The following is a 20,550-nucleotide window of genomic DNA, read 5'->3' as shown; positions in this document are numbered from 1 at the left end:
ACTGTTTAAATTAACAATTCATTTCTGTAATTTATCTGATCATCAAAACACAAAAAGAAAAACTAAACTTACTGCTTTCATGAAATTATCTCTGAAATGATGATCTTAATCAATTAGAGAAAAACATCTGTTTTGTTAATAAAAAAGTATGCAAGCTTCCGTTACTCCTAAACCAAAAAGTAATTTCCAAATAGTTGGAAAGAAATAGAGAAATTGTGTGTGGGTGTGTTTGTGTTCGTGTGTGTGTGTGCGTGTGTGTGTGTCCGTGTCCGTGTCCTCGTGTCCCCCGTGTCCTCCAGGGCAGCAGGAGGCGCCACAGCACCACGGCTCACCTCTGTATGAAGCGCGTTGTGTTTTTGACTTTAGCATCTGTAGCATTTTAAGCGCCATTTTTTCCGTCGTTTTTACGAAATTTGCGCTAAGATGAGACCGTAGGACGCAAGAACGACCTCAGTTATTTGGACCTCGCGTATTTCGCGATATGTCTGCAGCGACGTTGAGGTAAAGTCTGGTCGTCCAAATGTTTTCTTTCTTTTTAACAGTTACAGACAAACTAGCCTAGCAGCTATTAAGCTATATCAGCTAACAGCTAAGCTAACTTGTGAGACACAAAGGTGGTGCTTAAAGCTGGTATTTAAGCTCACTCACGCCATCACGCAATGGTTATATCGTATTTCCAAGAAGCTATGGGGCGTAAAATGCTAAATTGGCTTTATGACGTTGCTGGTGTACAGTAGCCAAAATAGTAGCGTACGTTACTCGTTACATAACTTAATAGTAACTTGTATTTTCCCTAATATTTTTCGTTACACTGCCAGGTACATTGTATCTGCGTTACTTTCTGTTGTACCACTGTTATTGTCTAATAAAAAAAAATGCTTGCATTAATTTTACATCTATAGTTATTCTCATAAAATACCGAATTACATTGCCACTGGCATTTGTGTTTCCTGTAGTACAATCTGATACTAGGCATTATATTGTCTACGTAATACCTCCAATTCTGGTACTGTAATGAAGCCAGTCTAGCCTTGCCTGGTACCATTTACTGTGTCCTCATGCCATCTTTCTTTACTAACTTAATTCTGCTTACACCTTGTGTTGTTTTTTTTCACATGCAGCCCGGCTCCAAGCAAGTTAAATGTTCTGGTGAACAAGCTTTATGAGTACTTGGCTCAATCCGGTGTTGAAGAAAGCAATGGCGCTACAACCTCTGAGGATAATGATGGTACTGTGGTTGATTAGTCATGAATCATTGACATTTTTTTCCCCCAAATCCTAACAAATGTTTTTATGTAATTTTCCATTCACAGGTCTGCCAAACACGAGCTGTTCTCTGGGTGACGTGATGGATCACACTGCGGCAGAGGTATCTGAACATATGTAAACACATCAGTATTTCAGAGGGATGATCCATCTAAGTGCTTCTTGTATGTCCTGCTATCACCACAGGCTAAAGCTCAAAGCCTGGTCTAATTTCAGAAATGTCCACCAGATTTGCTATGATTATTGAAGAATTACTAAAACAAGTTGAAATTAAGAACTTATGCAGTTACAAGTAAGTGGATACATTTTACAGAAGACTTTTAAGCACAATGATAGTGGATGGTAGATTTACAAACAAATGGCTTTTTAAACCTGAAATCTTGATGACACACAAGTATTCAACATTGATTTCTCAAACTCTTTTCGTTTCCTGCTACATTAATTTAACAACATTCAGCTCTACTCTATTGCCATTCATTTTGCTCCCTTGTCCTCTGTCAGATATGAATATGAATAATCAACATGAGTATCTGCTTTTAAGTAGTTACTAAAACAGTCTGAGCCCAAATCAAACAATGACCACCAGTAAAAACTGTCTAAAGACAACACTTTCTTGTTTTGCAGGGAGGTTTGGCCCCCAGATTTTCAAGAAGGTAAATTCTCCTTTTTTTCAATATTGATATTATATTTAACATTTTAAAAGCATGAAATAGTGCAAGTTTGACATTCAAGAAGTTGAAAATTGTTGAAATAGGATGACTGCAGTGTAATTCAAATATAATGCAAAACTTTTGAGTACTTTGTCCTGTGTTTTCACGGTCCCAGGAGACAGTTAAAGATGTAGCTAATCTCTTGCTTATGTCACAGAAAACCATCAGTTGTCATAAAGCACTCTGGACTGGATGAATCTGGTGACTCAAATGCAAGCGAGGATGTGGATTTACCAATCACGACAAATGGGAATGTTGTAAGACTGCCTAAAGGTAGGTCTGAAATTTCTGCACTGGTACTTTGATACAAATGCAATTGGTTCTTGAGCTTGTTGTAAGTCTTTCTGCCACATTGAGCTGTTTAAGAATATATACCTGCTGAAAGTTTGTGGCGATATCACAGGCAAAGTGTCCTTTCTGCAATGTCTACGATGGTTTGTCCACAGCATTTCTTTTAACGTGATGCCGTCTTTAACACAGGTACTGTGCTGGTAAGGCCTGAACCAGTTGACAATGGAAGAGACGATTTCAGAGGTCCAGAATTTCGAAGTCGGAAATCAAACTCGCTGCGGAATGAGTTGTCAAGGAGACGAAGAGGTCAGTTTCGGCAGCATTCACACAATGATCCAAAAATCATCTTCTTCTTCTGGGTTTAATGGCAGTTTGCATCCATAAAATTGCGTCGATCTTGGCGTCTCCATGGCAACAGATGTTGATCTCCTGTGATATGATTTGATCTCAGCACCACAGATGCTACGATCAACAGATGTCAGCTTTATTCAGCCTTCAGCAGTCATACTTGCAAACCCCGAATTGATTTTCATTTTATAATTTTCTGAGTTTCCAAACAACCAATTAAACATTTGTCTGTGTTTCTATCCATCGGTTGGTTGACTGGAAAACTACTCGGGTGATCAAAACAAGCCGAAAAATCTCTTCGTTGCATGATTCTATTTTGTATCCAACTTGCTAAGAGTTCTGTCAGAGCTCGTTATTACTCAAATTTTGAGTTCCTGTCTTCAGTTTTGCATAGCATGCATCAAGCATTTCTATCTTAAAGTTACTCTGCCAGAATCCACAGGGGAATAATGAAATATTTAGTTGTTGATGTACACCTCTAATACGTTGTCAACACCTTTCTGAAGGAAATTCGTCATTGCACTCATAAAACCATGTATTTCCAGTATTTAAATACGTAACATCCTCGGGTTTGTTGACATCTTCCGATCACAGAAACTCCCGAAGATTCCCGAAGCATCGTGTCACAAATCCATTTGTTCACTCGATCTTGATTCACACTGGAAAAAATGATTAACGATCAGTTTCACAACATTTAAGTCTATTCTGGTGGCTTGAATACAGACAAAGTCTGGCTTTTTATCGGGCTGAATCGGGCAAATGTGATTTTTTTTTTTTTTTTCTTTCTCGCATGAACCCATGTGGCAGGTTTTTGAAGATGAGTGAAACATAGACACAGATTGATGGCTACAAATTCTGGTTTGTTTGTATACATCAACTTTGTTGTGGTTGATTTAGGCAACAGCGGTTTTGTAAATTTGTGGGAGTGAGTGTTAATAGTCTTGCTTTCGTGCATTGGGTTATTCTCTGTGAAGAGGTGATACCTTTTATGGAAAGTATATTTTCAAGATGGGTTTCTGGTAGAGTAACTTTAACAAGTGGCTGTGTGAGGTGAGCAATCTGTCAAACAATCGCTATGATAAATGTGTTGCTCATAATTGAAGCTTTTGTTTTCCAGGAGTTGAACATGTGGGAATTGTGAGTTGCACTGCTTGTGGTCGACAAGTCAACCACTTCCAAAGAGATTCAATCCATCGGCATCCAGTTCTGAAAGTCCTCATTTGCAAGGTGAGTCTACCTATTGATATGTGATCTATGGCAGTACATTTAGTATTCAACCATTCAACCAGCTTTTAAGGAGCTCCAATTACTTGTTGAGAAGGAGCTAATTTGTTGACAAGGTAATGGTTGCTTAGCGTTTTGGGTTGGTGTTTTCCTTCATTTTATTTCTATGGATGGATGGATGAACGAACTTGGAAGTAAAATGCAAACTACTTTAGGACTATAAAAAACTATTAAAAAGTTTAGTACTTTTTCATCTGTGTTTATTCCTCACATTACCAGTGTGCTGGTAAATGGAGATAATTTTTTTTCTATCTTCTATAAACTTAAGAAATTCCAATAATGTGCAGAGGAATAGCACTGCAAATTGGAATTAGTATGTACTTAAGTTACTTTGCAATTATAGGAGCATATACATGTAAATAATACAAATATTCACCTGAATGTATTCATCATTTAGATTATTTTTGCTATAGTAACAACGGGTTTGTCTTGTGTTCCCAAATGACACCGACAGGCAGTGGTTATAGGCCATAATTCAAACATCCAAAGAAAGTTTCTTGTTTTGCTGTGTAGATGTGATCTGCAGAATATCTCCGGCTTGGTGATTAAGAAGTGTCAATATCAATGAGCTTCCCCTTCTTTTTGGTCTTTACATTGACTAACAGCTCATTCAACTTATTTTGGCATATATTATTTAAACATGATTGCTTTAAGGAATGCTTAAAATGTACACTGTATTTAAAAATGTCAGACGAAAAAAATATTTAAAATATAAAGATATTGCGATTCATATGTGAGTTTCGGATGAATTGTGTAGTGAGGTAATAGCTTTGTTCTGTTAATAAAATGTGTCAAGTACTTCATAATTTTATTGCTTTTTTTCAGTCTTGCTACAAGTATTACCTCAGTGATGACATCAGTAAGGACTCTGATGGCATGGATGAGCAGTGCAGGTGAGCGCTATTGCATTTCACATTACAGCTCAAACCTGAGTATTGTTTTCAGTCTTTATTAAGATGGTCTCATTTATTTGTTTTTTCTCATGCAGGTGGTGTGCTGAAGGAGGCAACTTAATCTGTTGCGACTACTGTAGTAATGCTTTCTGCAAAAAGTGCATTCTCAGAAACTTGGGAAGGAAGGAGCTTTCTGGCATTTTGGAGAGCAAGTGGTACTGCTATGTGTGCAGTCCAGAACCCCTCTGCGACTTGGTGATGGCCTGCGACAATGTCCTTGAGAACATTGAGCGTCTTTTGCATCATCACCGCAGGAGGAATCGAGTAGATCAAGGAAAATCTGAACTTTACCACATGTTGCCTCACTCCCCACACAACATTTGCTTGGACAAATGGGATCACACTGGCATGGATGGCAATGTGGTGTTCAACTACAATACATTGCAGGTTTCCAAGGACATTACCAAACAGGCCAAACATTTAGTGGACTCAATGAATGCCTTAAACCAAGAATTTGTAAATTTCGTTCACACTGTGACCACAAAAAAGCAAACGCCAGGTGTTCGTAAACTGTATCTGACCTCATTCTTGGCGGTATTTAAAGGCTTGCGGAAATCTATTTCAGCACTCGAGGACAGCCTTAAGGAAGAATTCAGTGACTTGGATGTGTTGAGCAATTGGGAGAAGTTGCTTAGTGATGATTGTGACCCGCTGGAAACAGAAGCTGACACGGAGCTGGATGTGTCGGATGAGAGGTGCCTGAGTCACTTGCAGAAATTGGCAGCTGAACATTTAGAAGATAATGATTCTGACTCCAAGGGCTTCATTGCTGGAAGGAGTTCACATAACTGCCCTGGTAAAGCCACGGATTCAGATTTGCATGAAGCCAGTAAGTTGGCGCGGAAGATTGAACTGAAGCCTCCTGAAGGTGGTGTTGACATGACGAAAACACTAGTAGTACAGCTTACACCGGTAGCCATGGAGCAGGGGCCATCATTTCCCTCAAAGGCAGAGAATGACGGTCTCAAGAGTGATCAGTCAAAAGAAGAACCTGTATCACAAGATGAAGTAACAGAGGATCTGTGCACTCCAGTTGATGACCAAATAACTAATGACAACCCAACTATGTCACTTTATCCAGAGGAGGAGCAAGGCAATCGACGATCTCCCCGTGTGAAGACGACTCCTTTGCGTAGACCAAGTGACGTTAAGACCAAAACATCTCTTTCAGCGGGAGAGAGTGACAGTGACTCGGATCCTGAGGAGAACCCAAACACGGTGGCGCCTCAAACCAGTGAAGAACAAAGTCCAAACAGGGCGAGGGACGACTCGGACTCGGATGAAGTGCCTGTTGCTCTGCTTGAGAGAGCTGCCATGGCACAAAGCTCAGATGAAGCTCAGAGCGATGATGACGACGACGATGAGGACGATGACGATGAGGAGGACGACGACGACGACGATGGTGACGGTGGCAGCAAAGCATCCACAACTAAGGTGGCCAAGAAATGTCTCTTTTGGCTCACCAAGAACAGCCCGATCTCGCCAGAGAACATGCGTAGGAAACGAAAGATGTTGGACCATGGGTCAGATTCATCGAGTGACAATCAGCACTCGGAGAAGAAAAGAAAACACTTGAATACGCTGAGATCGGCGGGGAAGCCACACCTCGTCCAGACCGAAGAGAATGATGGGGTCAGGAGGCAGACGAGGATGCAGGCTGGAAAATCTAAGGCTAAATCGTGTCCTGAGGTTATTCAGTCGTCATCTTCGTCAAGTGAAGATGAACATGATGGTGATGATTCTGGGAGTAATGCGAGTGATCAGAAGATGAAGCCAATTACAGATTTGTCCTTACTCGGAGGAGCAGCATTTCACCAATCGTCCGGTGAGTTTTACATTCATCATCACAAAATTACATCTTTGAGTTCTCTAGTGAATTGTTGTTCTGTACTTTGTCCAAGAATCCCCCTCAGGTATGAAAGCTAAGAACTGTGTTTTTCCATCAACTAAACTACTAAGTCCTGTATTGGTTTGAATATAAGACAACGTTTTTTTCTGGGTAATAGTTGTAGGGGGGGGGAATTAGCTCATCTTATATTTGTGGTCCAAGGAGAAAGAGCTATCTGCTCTTCTTCATCCTGTTTTTAAAATGTCAATAAACAATATTTGGTCTGCAAACATTTTTTCCCCAAATTTGAGCCTCTTAAAAGGAGGAGGGGGCGCATCTTGTAATTGGACCAATACAGAAGACGAAATTTGTGTTTGGTAGATTATTTCTATGTTGTGAAAATGCTTCTTTCCAATAAATGTTACACCTTTAGAAAGTCTGATAATTTCCTCATTAAATTGTGCCACATTTGTAGAAAACGTGCAATTTTGCACCCTTGAAGAATTTGTCGAAGCTTTGCTTTGATGTTGACCCTTGTTTAACGTGGACTGAAGAAAGTCTGAATAAATGAGACCTATTGGAAACTCAACAAGTCATTCATGTGTCAAACTGAGTCCTCGGTAGTGTATGGAAGAACCACAACAGCCGGGCTTGTTCTCATGGCGGTCATCAGCCTGCTCACACTCTGCTGTGGGATGGCACCGCTTTCTTCAACCACCGTTCATTGCAAGTCACACAATGTGGTTGTGTTGATCACTCTGGCACGGACAATGTGCCCAAGCTGATCTCACAAGCTTTTTAACAGGGATGAGTTCAGGATTGCTGGCTGGTTACTTCAATTCTCTGTGTGGGCAGGCGTCATCATGGAGATTAGAGTTTGCTTCCCAACTGTAATGTTTGTAATGCCCTGACTGATGTTTCGTTGAGATTCCCTCCAATAAATAGGTGGGTTTTTTTTTTTTTTACAGTGGTGGATATGCTGTCAAGCTGCCTCATCGAAGAGGCTTTATCATTTTATGTTGTTCACCCTGTAAACCTGGCTTAGGCTACCTGGGGGGTAACAGAAGCTCCAAACAAGAATAAATAGCAATTCCTCTTTAAAGGGGTCATATTATGCATCACTTTGTATTGGTTTTCCAATAGTAATATACATCCGCAAACCTGGGAATGACGCCCCAGAAGTGAAGAAAGTATGTCATCGCTCCCTGGTCATTCCAATGAGCTACTCAGAAATCAAACCCTTCATAGAGCCATCAGTGGTTTAGCCAATCTGCGATCAAGGTAGGTCCTCCCTTTGACCCTCCCACAATTGGGCAGCTCTGATCTGGCATATGGCACCACAAGAGGAAATACTTCCCCCTCCTCCCAAGATGATGATGTGTGGCCGAAGCCAGTCCAGCTCACACAGACAGAGCAGATTCTAAATGCAGCTTATATTATCCAATATTCAAATGGGTGAAAATCAAGGTAAAGCTGGATTTTGGGCAATAAACTTTGAATACAAGGGTTTTTTTTTTTACCAGAGACTCATGCGAAAGTGTTGAAAAGCTGAATAATATGACCCCGTTAATTATCAGTATAGATGGTTTGACAGGTTTTTTTCACTTAAATGCACGTACTCTGCATTTCTTACAAATGTGGCACCATTTAAAAGAAAGAAATTAAGACTTTGGGGTATTTGTAATAGCTCTGAGAGTATCCTGGAACTATTCATTGGCACCCATGGAACATTTGAATGAAATGGCACATATTGTCTTTGATTGTTGTTCATGTGATCTGAAGTAACCAGAGCTGATTGGTTTCACTTTCTACTTTAATCCCAAAAGGTAAAAGGGCTTTTTGAACCGAAATGGTATAATCAGAAAAAACATGATACTTCCAAAGGTTACTGTGCAGTCACAGCATTGAAGTTCTTGTTTTAAGAAGTCTTGATTGTCACAGTTAGAAAACTGTTGAGATCCTTTCAGGACTTGAAGATCAGAAGAAACTCAAAGGGAAATATCTGCGTTTGTTGGTGGAGATTGTGGAAAAGGCACCGCACCAGACATCTAAAGAGATTCAGACTGCGCTGGAGAAATGTGGAGTGGTGACATCAGCCCGCACCATACGCCGCAGACTAAACGAAGTAGGGTTCTTTCAGCGAAAGGGAAGGACGACAGCACAGCAAGAAAAATGTCCAAAAAGGCAAGATTAACACAACAAATACTTTCTAACATAAGTGTTTGCAATGCTTGGTGCTCATATGAAACCAGGGGTGAAGCTCTGTCGGAATCCAATGCACACGTGTTCATAGATCAACAATTGAAGCCCATGAAGGCAAATCCATCGTGTTGATTTGGGGCCAATGGGCAACTTGCAGCCCACAGAGATTTTTGAGAAACATGTAGGATGAGTTTGAAAAAAAAAAAAAAAAACTAGTACCAAAGCAGTGACATTTGTAAGAAGTAGCCCTCCATGTAGCCTCTCTTTGAAAAGCATGGTTGCCAAATATTGAAGGGTGCCAATGAATGTGTCCGGGATATTTCATACGTTTGTGTTTTCATTGAGTGATGTTAATGTGTATTTTTCTATTAAAACTATTTTTATTGTGCGTGTGTGTGTGTGTGTGTGTGTGTGTGTGTGTGTGTGTGTGTGTGTGTGTGTGTGTGTGTGCGCGTGTGCGTGTGTGTGTGTGTGTGTGTAGGAGAGGAAGAGCAAACTGGGCCCTCCTGGGCAGCAGAAGATGATGATGATCCAGAAAATAGGTATGGTTCCAAAAGCCTGGGTGTACAATTAGTGAAACACCCTCAGTGTGGACGAAAGGCTGCAAACACAAATCCTGACTCCAGACACACTCCGCTGCGGTTCATTCAGACGAGACCTAAACGCAGCTGCAGTCGAGCCGCCGCTATTAAATATAGTTTGTAGGGATTCGCTCTCGGAATCCAGAATGCTGAGGCAAGCTTTACGTATGATGAGCAACAAGATCGGCTTGCCTGTTTTATTTAGAGTTGTGGTTTATATGTAAATTCAAAAGATGAATTTTGAGAGACTATTATATTTACGACTCATATTCTATTTGTTGTGTAGAAAATAGAAAACACTGCAGTGCACTCACTGCAACCATAAAGAGATGCCAGTACAGTGTCAATTAATATGGACAATGTCTCACATATTTTGCCTTAAGAGTCGACCTGTCCTTACAGGACAGGTTCGCTTTCAATGATGGACGCATATATACAAAATGTTGCACTACAACAGTGTATAATTTTTTGTTGTTTTACTGAATGCACAACCATATGTGGTTCAACACTGCGCAAGACTAACAGGGTTATATACAGGTGAAGTGAAAAACTTGAAACCTGCCAGGTGGATTTATGCACACATTTGCTTATCAAGGGTTAAGTAAAAAAAATGTGTATGCAATTATACAAAATCATCATTTATTGCTAAGCTATATTCGTGTGTTCCCCTCATGGATATGCTTGCAAATATGTAAAGCATGCACATACATTTATGTTTCACATTACTTGATTTTCTGCTATTTTGTTTCATCAGTTGTGTTGTTACAACTTCCTCCCGATATATAAAGAGGTAGCAGAGAATTGGATTTGGACTGAAATATCCATTATGATAAACACTGCTGTAGAAAGGAACTTTACACTTTTTTTTTGTTGTTGGTTATTTTGAATTTCTTTTAGGCTAAATTGTATGCTCTTTTTTTTTTAGCAGTTCATGTCAAAAAATACATTTGATAATTCGTCAGGTGTAGTGAACATGATTTAAATGAAAAGTGAGGCCGACAAACATGTGGTATTGCAAAAATTCAAGGTCTGGAACTTCCCACAAGGAAAAACTTTTAAAATGCTGAGGCTGAAAATGTGCGAATCTGCAACTTTAAGTTAAGATAACCCAGGACCTACAGTCGCTAGACTTTATTATGACATATTGCTCATTTAGCCTCATTTGTCATCTTGTTTTATTCATGCAAACCAAGTTCACTTGAAAGCCACATGTGGCATCAAGTCTGCTAGTGAACATCATGCATCTCACCCATTGAAATGACCTCACTGATGGCAAGAGCCAAAAGTAGAGATTTCAAATGTGGAACCAGATAGTGTTTTCAAAACTACCTTTGCAGATACATTTATATTTTTCTATAATCAGTTTTCTTGTATTTAAGTAATCTACATTGTCAGTCAAAAGTTTGGACACACTGTCTCATGCTGTGTTTTTTCTATATTTTCACGACTCTTTACATTGTAGATTCTCACTGAGGGTGGCGAAACGCATATGGAATTAAGTAGTAAACAACAAAAAGAGTTAATGGCAGGGACTGTGCAAAGCACTAATCAAAGTGAAGGCTAGCTATTTAGAATAATCTAAAATATAAAGCATGTTTTAGGTTATTTAAAAAAAAAATTGTTGACTACATAATTCCATATGTGTTCATTCATCGTTTTGCTGAGTTCAGTGAGAATCTACAACGTAAACACAGAATGAGAAGGTGTGTCAAAACCGTTGACTGGTAGTGTATATCAATATAAATCTATTTTGATTTTACATTTCTTTCCGCTCCCATGCTGCAACAGAACTAGCGTATTTGTTTTTGTGTATTTTAATTGATTGTATTTGTGCTACAACTGCATCAATCAAACAATTTTGTGAAGTCATAGTATGCATACATATTTCACCAGGTTGACTGTCGTCGTTTTGTGATCATTTTGAGAGCCCATCACGCCGCATAATAATATTTACTGTGCTGTATGAAGTATAGCAGCTGCTATGATATTTCTTATGTATAGTAGACCAGTGGTCCCTAACCTGGGGTCCAGGATGCACACTGGGGTCACCAGTAGCGTGGGGTGGATCCTGGCTCCGCCTCCTCTGACGATGTGAAAAGTACATTTTCACGTCTCTTAAATCCAGTGATGGCCTCGTGGTTTCGGTTGGTGAGTTTGCAGCTTGAGTCGCGCTGCTGCTAAGTTACAACTGTAGGTTCCAAAGCAGGGCCTATAACCCCTCCAGCAGTTTCCCGAACGCTTGGTTGAGAATTAACCGTGAATGTAAGGTTAAATGCGCAAAAGTAACTTCCCCATGGGCATCGAATTAAATATCTGGAATCCAAAATTTGTCAGTTTTCATGGCAAACCTTTGACATGGAAGGCTCCTGCGTTTGTGCGTTGGTGAGTGGGTGTGTCCCGTCCAACAGCATTCGGATTTACTCTAATGGGCGAATTGGAAATCGGCGAGTTTTCAGTGGCAATTTGAGGATGGGCAGCTGGGAGCCACTGCAGCAGCTTCGAGTTATTCTGTCAGTACAATACAGTACAGTACAGTTGATCAAACACCTTAATACAACAAAGAAGCAGCTAAAAATCGCACATTTTATACCTTAAATCCTGTTTCTGACATATACTATACCATAACACTATAACTATTATTAAGTCCTTACATAAACTTTTTTGCAGTTATTGAACATAGTTTTGCAAAAACAAAAGTTATAAAACTGACTATATTTTCACTGCATGCAATGAGTTGCATTTAATTAATGGACTTTCTAAAACATCTGACTATTATAAGAGTTTTTCCCAGGGATTAATAAAGTCATTCAAATTCTGATAAACACAATATGACCATAGAGGGGTTTAACATAAGACAACAAATCCTTTCCCATGACCATTTATTGATAATGTTTCAAATGACGTTACAAACAAGACAGTCATGTGATTAATGAAGGAGGTTGAGGGCTCACTAACATATTGATGTTTCATTGAATTTGTATTATTGATCTCACCAGGATGGTGGTCTGATTGATGGTAACAGAATTCAAATTCTTACTCAAAGCTCAGAACTTTCCACGTCCTGATTGGATCAAATAATTCACAGCTTTTTGACTTAAATGATTTTTTTTTTTTTATTATTATTATTATTATCTTCTGTTACATACAGATATTACAAATTACACATTTACATTACTGCTGACCATTATAACTAATAATTTTTTTTATATCATACTTAACCTTGCAGACACTTGAACCCATCTAATAGCAAACTGAGCTGCCGCTTATTCTGAAGCCATGTGGACACAGTTCGTCTGGGTCAGTGCTTCCCAATTTTTTTGTGGGGGTCAGGGGGACATTGTGCGACTGAGAGTTGAGAGTGGGCTGTAAGTCAACTGTTTAAATGCAAAGAAAGGGACCAAATTCACGTTACGGCTTTGATGACATCCATGTTTGTTTCTCGTGTTTCTTTTCAGGTTGGATTTTCTGACAGTACAGCAGTGAATGCAGAGCTGTTAGGCAACAGTCACTTAAATCTGGGATTTTGTAGCCTTCCATGTGCATCAACTCGCTTTTTTTCCCCTCCCTTTAGCTGTAAAGAAATGGTCAGCAGAAATGTAACACTTACTCTCTTTAGTGAGTCGGCTGAAATTCAGAACGGACTGTTTAAGACTCTTTGAATTCATGCTGCATGTGGGGACCAGCAAAACAATGTGACAATATCTTCAGTGTTACTGTGTTCTTTTGTTTCATCTTTTTGTCCAAGTTGAAACATATCAAGTGAGATTCAAGCTTCTGCTGCTATGGACTGCCATTTCCATACTGTAATATATATTTTTTATTAAAAAAAGAAAGAAAAGAAAAGTCTCATTAGACATCAGATTTCATGTTGGTGGAACCACTTCAGCAGAGCTGTGGATGAAGAAAGGCTAATGTGGGATGTAGTAGACTAAATGAAGTCCGACCCATATTAAATGTCGATTGTCAACTCTTGGATATCTTGACTTGTTACAGTGTTGCATGGGTAGATGTAGGCAGGGTTTATCTAACTGTACATATCGATTGCTCAGAATCCACAATGTTAAAAATCATTTTCAAACAAAGGACTGCTTTTATGTTCAATGCCTGCTCTGACGTAGTTTGACGGAGCAAAACATTTGAGGTAACATTTTTTTCCCCCGAGTGAAAATGTACAGTTTTCGTTAGTAATTTGCTGCTTTTGTGTCCCACTTGTTTTTTTGTTGCCTTTTCAAGACAAAACTCTTTAAGGCTCGTTAATGAAGCTGTCACAATTCAAGGTGTGGAGTTTTTCAGAAGTGTAGTTGGTTAAAACAGACGACCTATGGCTCAAGCAACACAAGTCATTGCAGGAGAAACAAACAAAAAAAAAAAAAAAAGAAAGAAAGTCGCTCCCTGTTTCCCCAAAGGAAAGCTTCCCCCAGCGGAGCATATGTCTTTCTGATTTTTCTGTGAAGAATTGTTTCTTGTAATAAATACTGACTCTTTAAAAGGCCTCTGTCTCCTTTTTATCTTTTCTTCTGTTGTAATGTTTTAAATATATGGTGTCCACTTTTATTTCAGTGGTTTGAGTCGAACCATTTTAAATCGGTTCAACAATTGTTCACCCCAAAGACACTCACTAAAGCTTTGCAGTCAGTTTAACCAACGCACCTTAAAGCGTAACAATATCGAACTGAAGATGCTGTTACTGATCATTAAATGATCTTCAGGTGCCTTTTCCTTTTTTTTTTCTACTTTTGAAAGAATCGCTAAGAAAATACTGTTGGCCCAAATTAAAGCCAACTACTCCTCGGATGACGAACTCTCTTCGGACGATGAAACACAGGACGCGGAGTCGGAGGACGCCACAGAGGTGAACCGAGAGAAAGTTCATGAAGAAGGTGACAATGGTAAGACAGTTTTTTTTTGTTTTGTTTGTTACACGTTCAGCTTTGAGCACATTGAATAACGAGGGTGATTTGACAAAGCTTTGCTGGTGGTGGGATCCATGTTTAACCTCCATATAAAAGGAGAAGAACGACACTAGATATTTGTGCTCCAGACAACCTTGCTTCATCCTCGTCGGACGTCACTCCCGACGATACCGACACCCGGCGTGCCAGGCACCCTCTCCTCGGCCTTAAACTCACCTTGGATGAGGAAGCCTCGAGTGACAAGTCTGTACCGGAGAGCGAAGTGGGAAAGCTGAAGAGGAAGAGAAGAGCCAGCGAGGAACATCTGAGCTGTACGTGCTTCCACAGGATTAAATGCGTCTGTAGGAATCGGTGAGATCTACCTGGCTCTAACCGCTCATTGTGATTTCTGTGAAGGCGATAGCGAGCTTGGGGAAAAGTCTGCCGAGTTGGAGGAAGATTGGATGGAGGAGGAACTGAGCCACTCGGAGGATGAGGCGGGTGAAGAGGGAGCAGAAAGGTACTGCTGCCATTGCTTTTCGAGATTGACTCATGGATTTCATGAAATCCTTGTCGAACAAATATTGCTTCAATTAAAAATGCTGGTTGCAAAGGCAATCCTTAGTATCTGGTGTCCCCAATGATTGTTGAATCTGAAAATATCTCTTTCAATTTGTGACATTTTCTGCTGATATCGATATAAAAATAACATTTACTTTTGAAACAAAAAAAAAAGGTATTTTCTGCAAGTACGGCTTACAATTCAACATTAAATTTATGTCGACTGAATTCTTTCTTCAGGCCCAAATCAACCTCGATGAAAAATGATGCCTCCTCTCGTCAGGAGTCGAAGAAACAAGTGCCCTGCATTTGGTTGTCAGACTCCAGTGAGAAGGTACGTCTTGTTTATCTGACTTGGACTTTTATTTCTTGACGTGTGGAAAGTCGAGACAGCGTTGGTGCTTTTGTCGTTCGTAACGTTGGATCGTTTTGTGTCTGATCAGACTGATGATGAAGAATTGAAGGAGAGCTGCAGTGACAATAAAGGCACCCCAAAAGGACGCAAGAAGATTCGGAAAATCATCGACGACGTGAACCTTCGAGCAGAAACCCAGGAAGCTCTGCGAGAGGAGGAGGAGAGACGCAAGCGCTTGGCAGATAGGGAGCAGCAGATGGAGGACAGGAGACAGGTGCTGGAATAAATACACTTTAATGTGGTGAACACGGCGAATATTACCCGTAGTTCAACGTGTGGACTTCTGTCGACGACTACCACTTCTGATTTGTTCTCCAGGTCAGTATCGAGGCCGATGAGCTGTCCCAGGTGGTTTGCCCCATCACAGTTAAGTTGGTGCTGGATCAAGACGAGGCCACCAAGGCCCCCCTTGTTCAAGTGCATGCGGACCTGGTGAAGCGACTGAAGCCACACCAGGTGGATGGTGGGTTGCTCTTTTATTTTTTGTGTACCAGTGTAAATAAAATTCATAATACATTTTAAGCCTTCAATGGTATGAATGCATAAATCTGTAAAAGAAATGCCTGTAAAAAAAAAAACACATTCTTGACTTTGTTATTCTTCAACAGAGATGTAATTTTATTTCTAATGTCCATCTTATTTTTTAAACAGGAGTCCAGTTTATCTGGGACAGCTGTTGCGAGTCTGTCAAGACGGCCAACTCTTCCCCTGGATCAGGCTGTATCGTAGCACACTGCATGGGCCTGGGAAAGACACTGCAGGTGGACATAGACACACATCTACGTGATCCTAATTCTTAACAAATCATACTTTTGTTCTCGTAACTGTGGGAATACGCTGCAGTATACTTAGTGAGCTGTACTTTTTTGGGGGGGCATGTGATGTGTCTTCCTATTTCAAGTTGTCCTATTTTATAGGTGGTGGCGTTTCTCCATACGGTGTTGCGGTCAGCAAACCTCCATTTCAGAACCGCTCTGGTTGTTTGTCCACTGAATACTATCCTCAACTGGATCAGTGAGTTTGAGAAATGGCAAGACAACATGGGAGATGAAAAAGTTCAGGTATGAAAATAACTGATTAGGGTGACACTCTGGAATGGATTTGGTGTCTCGTGTAGGGATAACCACATCACCCAAATATGTTCCAGGTTGCTGAACTGGCTACAAAGAAGACTCTCCCAGACCGCCTCAGGGCTCTGCAGAGCTGGCAAAGAGCCGGAGGAGTCATGATCATGGGTTACGAGATGTACCGCACCCTGTCACTGGCCAACAATATCAGTGGTCATGAGTGGAAGAAAGAAATGAAGCGATTGCTGGTGGACCCAGGTATATGAGTCAAACACGTCAGCGGGAAGGGAAGTTTCACGCGTCGTTCTCTCAGTCATTCAAACAGCTGCCTTTGTGCTTTCAGGTCCAGACTTTGTGGTTTGTGACGAAGGACACATTCTGCGCAATGAAGCATCCAATGTCTCCAAAGCCATGAATGCCATCAAGACCCAAAGGAGGGTGGTACTGACTGGCACGCCGCTGCAAAATAACCTGGTTGAATGTACGTTTTCAGCAGTGCAATCAAAGTATACTTGGACGAGTTATGTCACATAATGCGTGACCTTTTAACCAGAATTATTGTACCTTTCTGCCCTCAGACCACTGCATGGTGACCTTCATCAAGAGGAATCTCCTGGGCTCGCTGAAAGAATTCAGGAACCGTTTCATTAACCCGATACAGAACGGCCAGTGTGCCGACTCCACTCTGAAGGACGTTCGAGTCATGAAGAAGCGAGCGCATGTCCTTCATGCAATGCTGGCCGGATGTGTGCAGGTAAAGAAATAGTGCTGGTTGCATGGGATCTGTACTGTTACTATACAACATATAATCCCCTTTTTTTTTTCTTCTTCTTCTTTAGAGAAGAGATTATGCAGAGTTGACCCAGTTTCTTCCTCCCAAATACGAATACGTGCTGGCAGTGAGGGTGACTCCACTTCAGTTTAAGTTGTACCGCTACTACTTAGACCACATTTCTGGTGAGAATTTGTCTGTTGTACGATGTGGAGATACAAGAATCGATCGTATACAAGCCCAAACTTACAATATGTCCAAAGGCGTTTTATTGTTCCATGAGAAACAGCAGCTCGTTTTAAATTTGATGTTCGGGCATCTCTTCTTCTTCAGGGTTAAACTCTGCAGTCACAACAAAGATGAAAGCCGGAGCAAACCTGTTCAAAGACTTTCAGGTCCTCAGCCAAGTTTGGACTCATCCGTGGAGCGTTCACCTGAGCCACATCAGCAGAGAAAACAAGGTAAAAACACCAAGAATCAAATGCATGTTTATTTCTTGATAATCTGGCATATAATATAGATTAACAGGCATGTTTTTCCATCTTTTTAACCTTTTAAAAATAAGAAACGAGGTAAAGCAGGAGTTCACCTGAGAAATGCGGACACCATGTTGGCGAAAAGGTAAGTTGTACCACCATTCTGCTCTTCTCACTCTTTATTTGTACATCGAATTGTCTTGTTGTACTTCAAATGATTTCACACAATACCGTAACTTTGTAGAGCAGTTCTTTAGCCAAGGATAACAATACGCACACACAGTACAAATCAACGGCTTTTGGTGAGAGTGAGGAGATGTTGCACAGGAAGAACACAACATTAAAACTTCCCTGTCAACCTTTCTTGTTAATATTTAATGAATTAAGCATTTTATCCCAAACCATTTAAACCATTTTACAATACAGGACATGTATATAATGTCACACTCCTGTGAGTTTTATTAATGATTTAGATGTGTACAATTTCTTTTCGTCAACTCCATTTTTCTTTTGTTTTTCTTTTTAGTGCACTGAAAGAGAATGAAAGCAAAGAAGGCTCATCAGCCGAAGGTATTGACAGCCACTGATGCTGCAGCCTGCAGCATGACGATGAGCAACTACAGTTTATTCTGTGTGTTATTCCATTCAGGAGGGAGAGCAACCACCAGCACGGCGCCTAATGAGGAATGGTACAAGAGTTTTCTGTCTGAGAGCGACGGGAAGGTCTTGGAGCACTCGGGAAAGCTGGTGCTTCTGTTTGAGATCCTCAGAATGGCCAAAGATGTCGGAGATAAAGTGTATGTTGCTTTTCTGTGACGCACGTTTTGACAGACAAATTGATGGCGTTTGAGATTGGCGTGGAATGTCATGTGTTTTCTCATCGTTAGACTCGTCTTCAGTCAGTCTCTGATCTCACTGAACCTCATCGAAAACTTCCTTGGAGATTTTAACCGAGCCAGAGAAGCGTCACTATTCAACGGTACTGTTCTGTTAACGGGATCCATTTAGTCTTTTTTATAAATTTTTTTTCACGGTACTTGATATTCATATATTTTTGTGCTTCTCTGTTTGGAACAGCAGGAAGCTGGATAAAAAATATGGATTACTACCGTCTTGACGGTTCTACCAGCGCCGTGCTCAGGAAGAAGTGGACCGAGGAGTTCAATAACGAGGCCAATACTCGGTCTGTGACGTTTGACTATCCCCTCTGACTGTCCCCCTGCATCTCTTCTAACAATATTCAACCCGTCTTCACTGCAGCGGCCGATTGTTCCTCATCTCGACGAGAGCAGGCTCGCTCGGCATCAACCTGGTGGCGGCCAACAGAGTCGTCATCTTCGACGCCTCGTGGAATCCCTCGTACGACATACAGAGCATTTACCGGGTGTACCGCTTCGGCCAGCTGAAACATGTGTATGTGTACCGCTTCCTGGCTCAGGTAATCTCAGTGGGCTTCAGTCGCCTTGTGTTTCTCCACCTTAAACTTGTCAGGATTCTTCTTACAGATGAAAATACATGGAACAACTCATTCTTCTCTCCAGGGCACCATGGAGGAGAAGATTTATGAACGCCAGGTCACCAAGCAGTCATTGTCCTCCAGGGTGGTCGATCAGCAGCAGATCGAGAGACACTTCACTCTCTCCGAACTGACCGAGCTTTATCGGTTTGAGCCTGACCTCCTCGACAACCCGAGCTTCAGCAGAAGCAGAAGGCCCACTTCCGTTTTGCCAAAGGTGGTGTTTCTGCGTCGTTGTCAGGATTCCTCTTCAATGTGTCATGGATAAATATGAAAAAGTTTAAAGGTCGTAGTTCATACCGTTTTGTGTCCGTCTCGCAGGATCCCCTCCTGATGGATCTCTTACAAATCTGTAAAGACCAGATAGTGTCCTACCACGAGCACGAATCTTTGCTGGACCACAAACAAGAGGAAGAACTCACCGAGGCAGAACGCAAAGCAGCGTGGGCCGAGTATGAAGCCGAGGTAAAAAAAACCAACATAATTAGTTTGTTATATTTCAGCTTTGTAAAACTTTAGGCTGTTTTGTTTTCCGAGAGTACTCTTATGTAATCGCTGTGTGTTTCTTTACAGTCAAACACAGCCAGCGTTCCGAGCAGCTCTGGTGACAGCATGCAAACGAAGACCAACGAAGAGCTTCTGGTACGAATCAGTATTGGGACCGCAAAACATTTTCATAGACCTGCAGCGGTTCACGTTCGGGTTTAAATCCAATATATGTGAATATCTTTGTAGGGCATGCTACACAAAACCAGACAGTATGTGTCAGCGGCCTTCACAGAACTGCAGAATATCAAGTCTCACACCATACAGGACTACATGGTGCATGCGGTGAGTGACTTTGAGCTCTCGGGTTTAAAGAAATAGACATTCAAAATACATTTAAGTTCAACTGAAGTGTCACCGAGAGGTCATCTCTGGCTAAAAACAAACTATTATGAAACCTAGATGAGATGTTCACTCTTATTTCTGCCACAGCGGCAGCAGTATCCTCACTTATCCGAGGCCGAGGTGAGCACGAGAGCTGCGACCTGGAAGCATTTCGACGAGAAGCGGCTGAAGCACCTCCAGGCCATTTACCGGGACGCTCTCGCACAGCAGCAAACTGTAAGTCGTTCTCGCGCGTCGGCGTGCGTTCGCCGTCGCTGCAGGTTTGCCTGAACGGCTTCGTCACTTTTGGATCCTCTTCCTCCGTAGCTCACGTTCAGCATCCAGGCCATCCTGAACAGTCGCAGGCAGCAAGCGATGCAGACGACCACGAGCACCGTGACCCGGCCCGGGCAGGTCTGAGCAACGTTGTGCTCTTCATCACATTATCGGGGCCTTAACTCATCGCCACTGAAGTGAATGTACTTTTATTTTTTTCTACACTAATGTATCATCTGCTG

At 41.2% G+C, this 20,550-nt stretch overlaps 1 protein-coding gene across 1 annotated transcript; it reads left to right on the top strand.

Annotated features, from left to right (window-relative positions):
* The first annotated feature begins 367 nt into the window (after positions 1-367).
* LOC308139562 (transcriptional regulator ATRX-like) lies at positions 368-20,482 on the top strand. The gene is made up of 37 exons (XM_080509022.1): positions 368-501; positions 1,122-1,228; positions 1,314-1,369; positions 1,891-1,919; positions 2,134-2,249; positions 2,457-2,573; positions 3,733-3,842; positions 4,725-4,792; positions 4,888-6,677; positions 8,648-8,864; positions 8,974-8,996; positions 9,364-9,424; positions 14,207-14,352; positions 14,505-14,687; positions 14,773-14,875; positions 15,157-15,250; positions 15,360-15,545; positions 15,650-15,794; positions 15,983-16,092; positions 16,249-16,392; positions 16,479-16,656; positions 16,742-16,879; positions 16,977-17,152; positions 17,238-17,355; positions 17,504-17,631; positions 17,736-17,791; positions 18,173-18,216; positions 18,296-18,443; positions 18,534-18,625; positions 18,724-18,829; positions 18,907-19,084; positions 19,188-19,379; positions 19,484-19,627; positions 19,736-19,804; positions 19,898-19,993; positions 20,141-20,269; positions 20,360-20,482. Exons 1-37 carry the CDS (start codon positions 482-484, stop codon positions 20,450-20,452), a joined length of 5,910 nt encoding a protein of 1,969 aa, XP_080365148.1. The 5' UTR covers positions 368-481; the 3' UTR covers positions 20,453-20,482.
* The last annotated feature ends 68 nt before the right edge of the window (positions 20,483-20,550 follow it).

The sequence above is a fragment of the Blennius ocellaris genome (genome assembly GCF_963422515.1).
Source record: "Blennius ocellaris genome assembly, chromosome: 14".
Taxonomy (NCBI): domain Eukaryota; kingdom Metazoa; phylum Chordata; class Actinopteri; order Blenniiformes; family Blenniidae; genus Blennius; species Blennius ocellaris.
The sequence above is the reverse complement of the archived record's forward strand: the minus strand, read 5'-3'. Positions and strand labels throughout refer to the sequence as shown.

Bases quoted from the DNA above. Each gene is read 5' to 3' on its own strand.
- LOC308139562 (XM_080509022.1), top strand. From the start codon at position 482: ATGTCTGCAGCGACGTTGAG. The intron at 14,876-15,156 runs GTACTGCTGCCA...TTCTTTCTTCAG, and splicing joins GGTGAAGAGGGAGCAGAAAG to GCCCAAATCAACCTCGATGA. The intron at 18,444-18,533 runs GTATGTTGCTTT...TCTCATCGTTAG, and splicing joins AAAGATGTCGGAGATAAAGT to ACTCGTCTTCAGTCAGTCTC.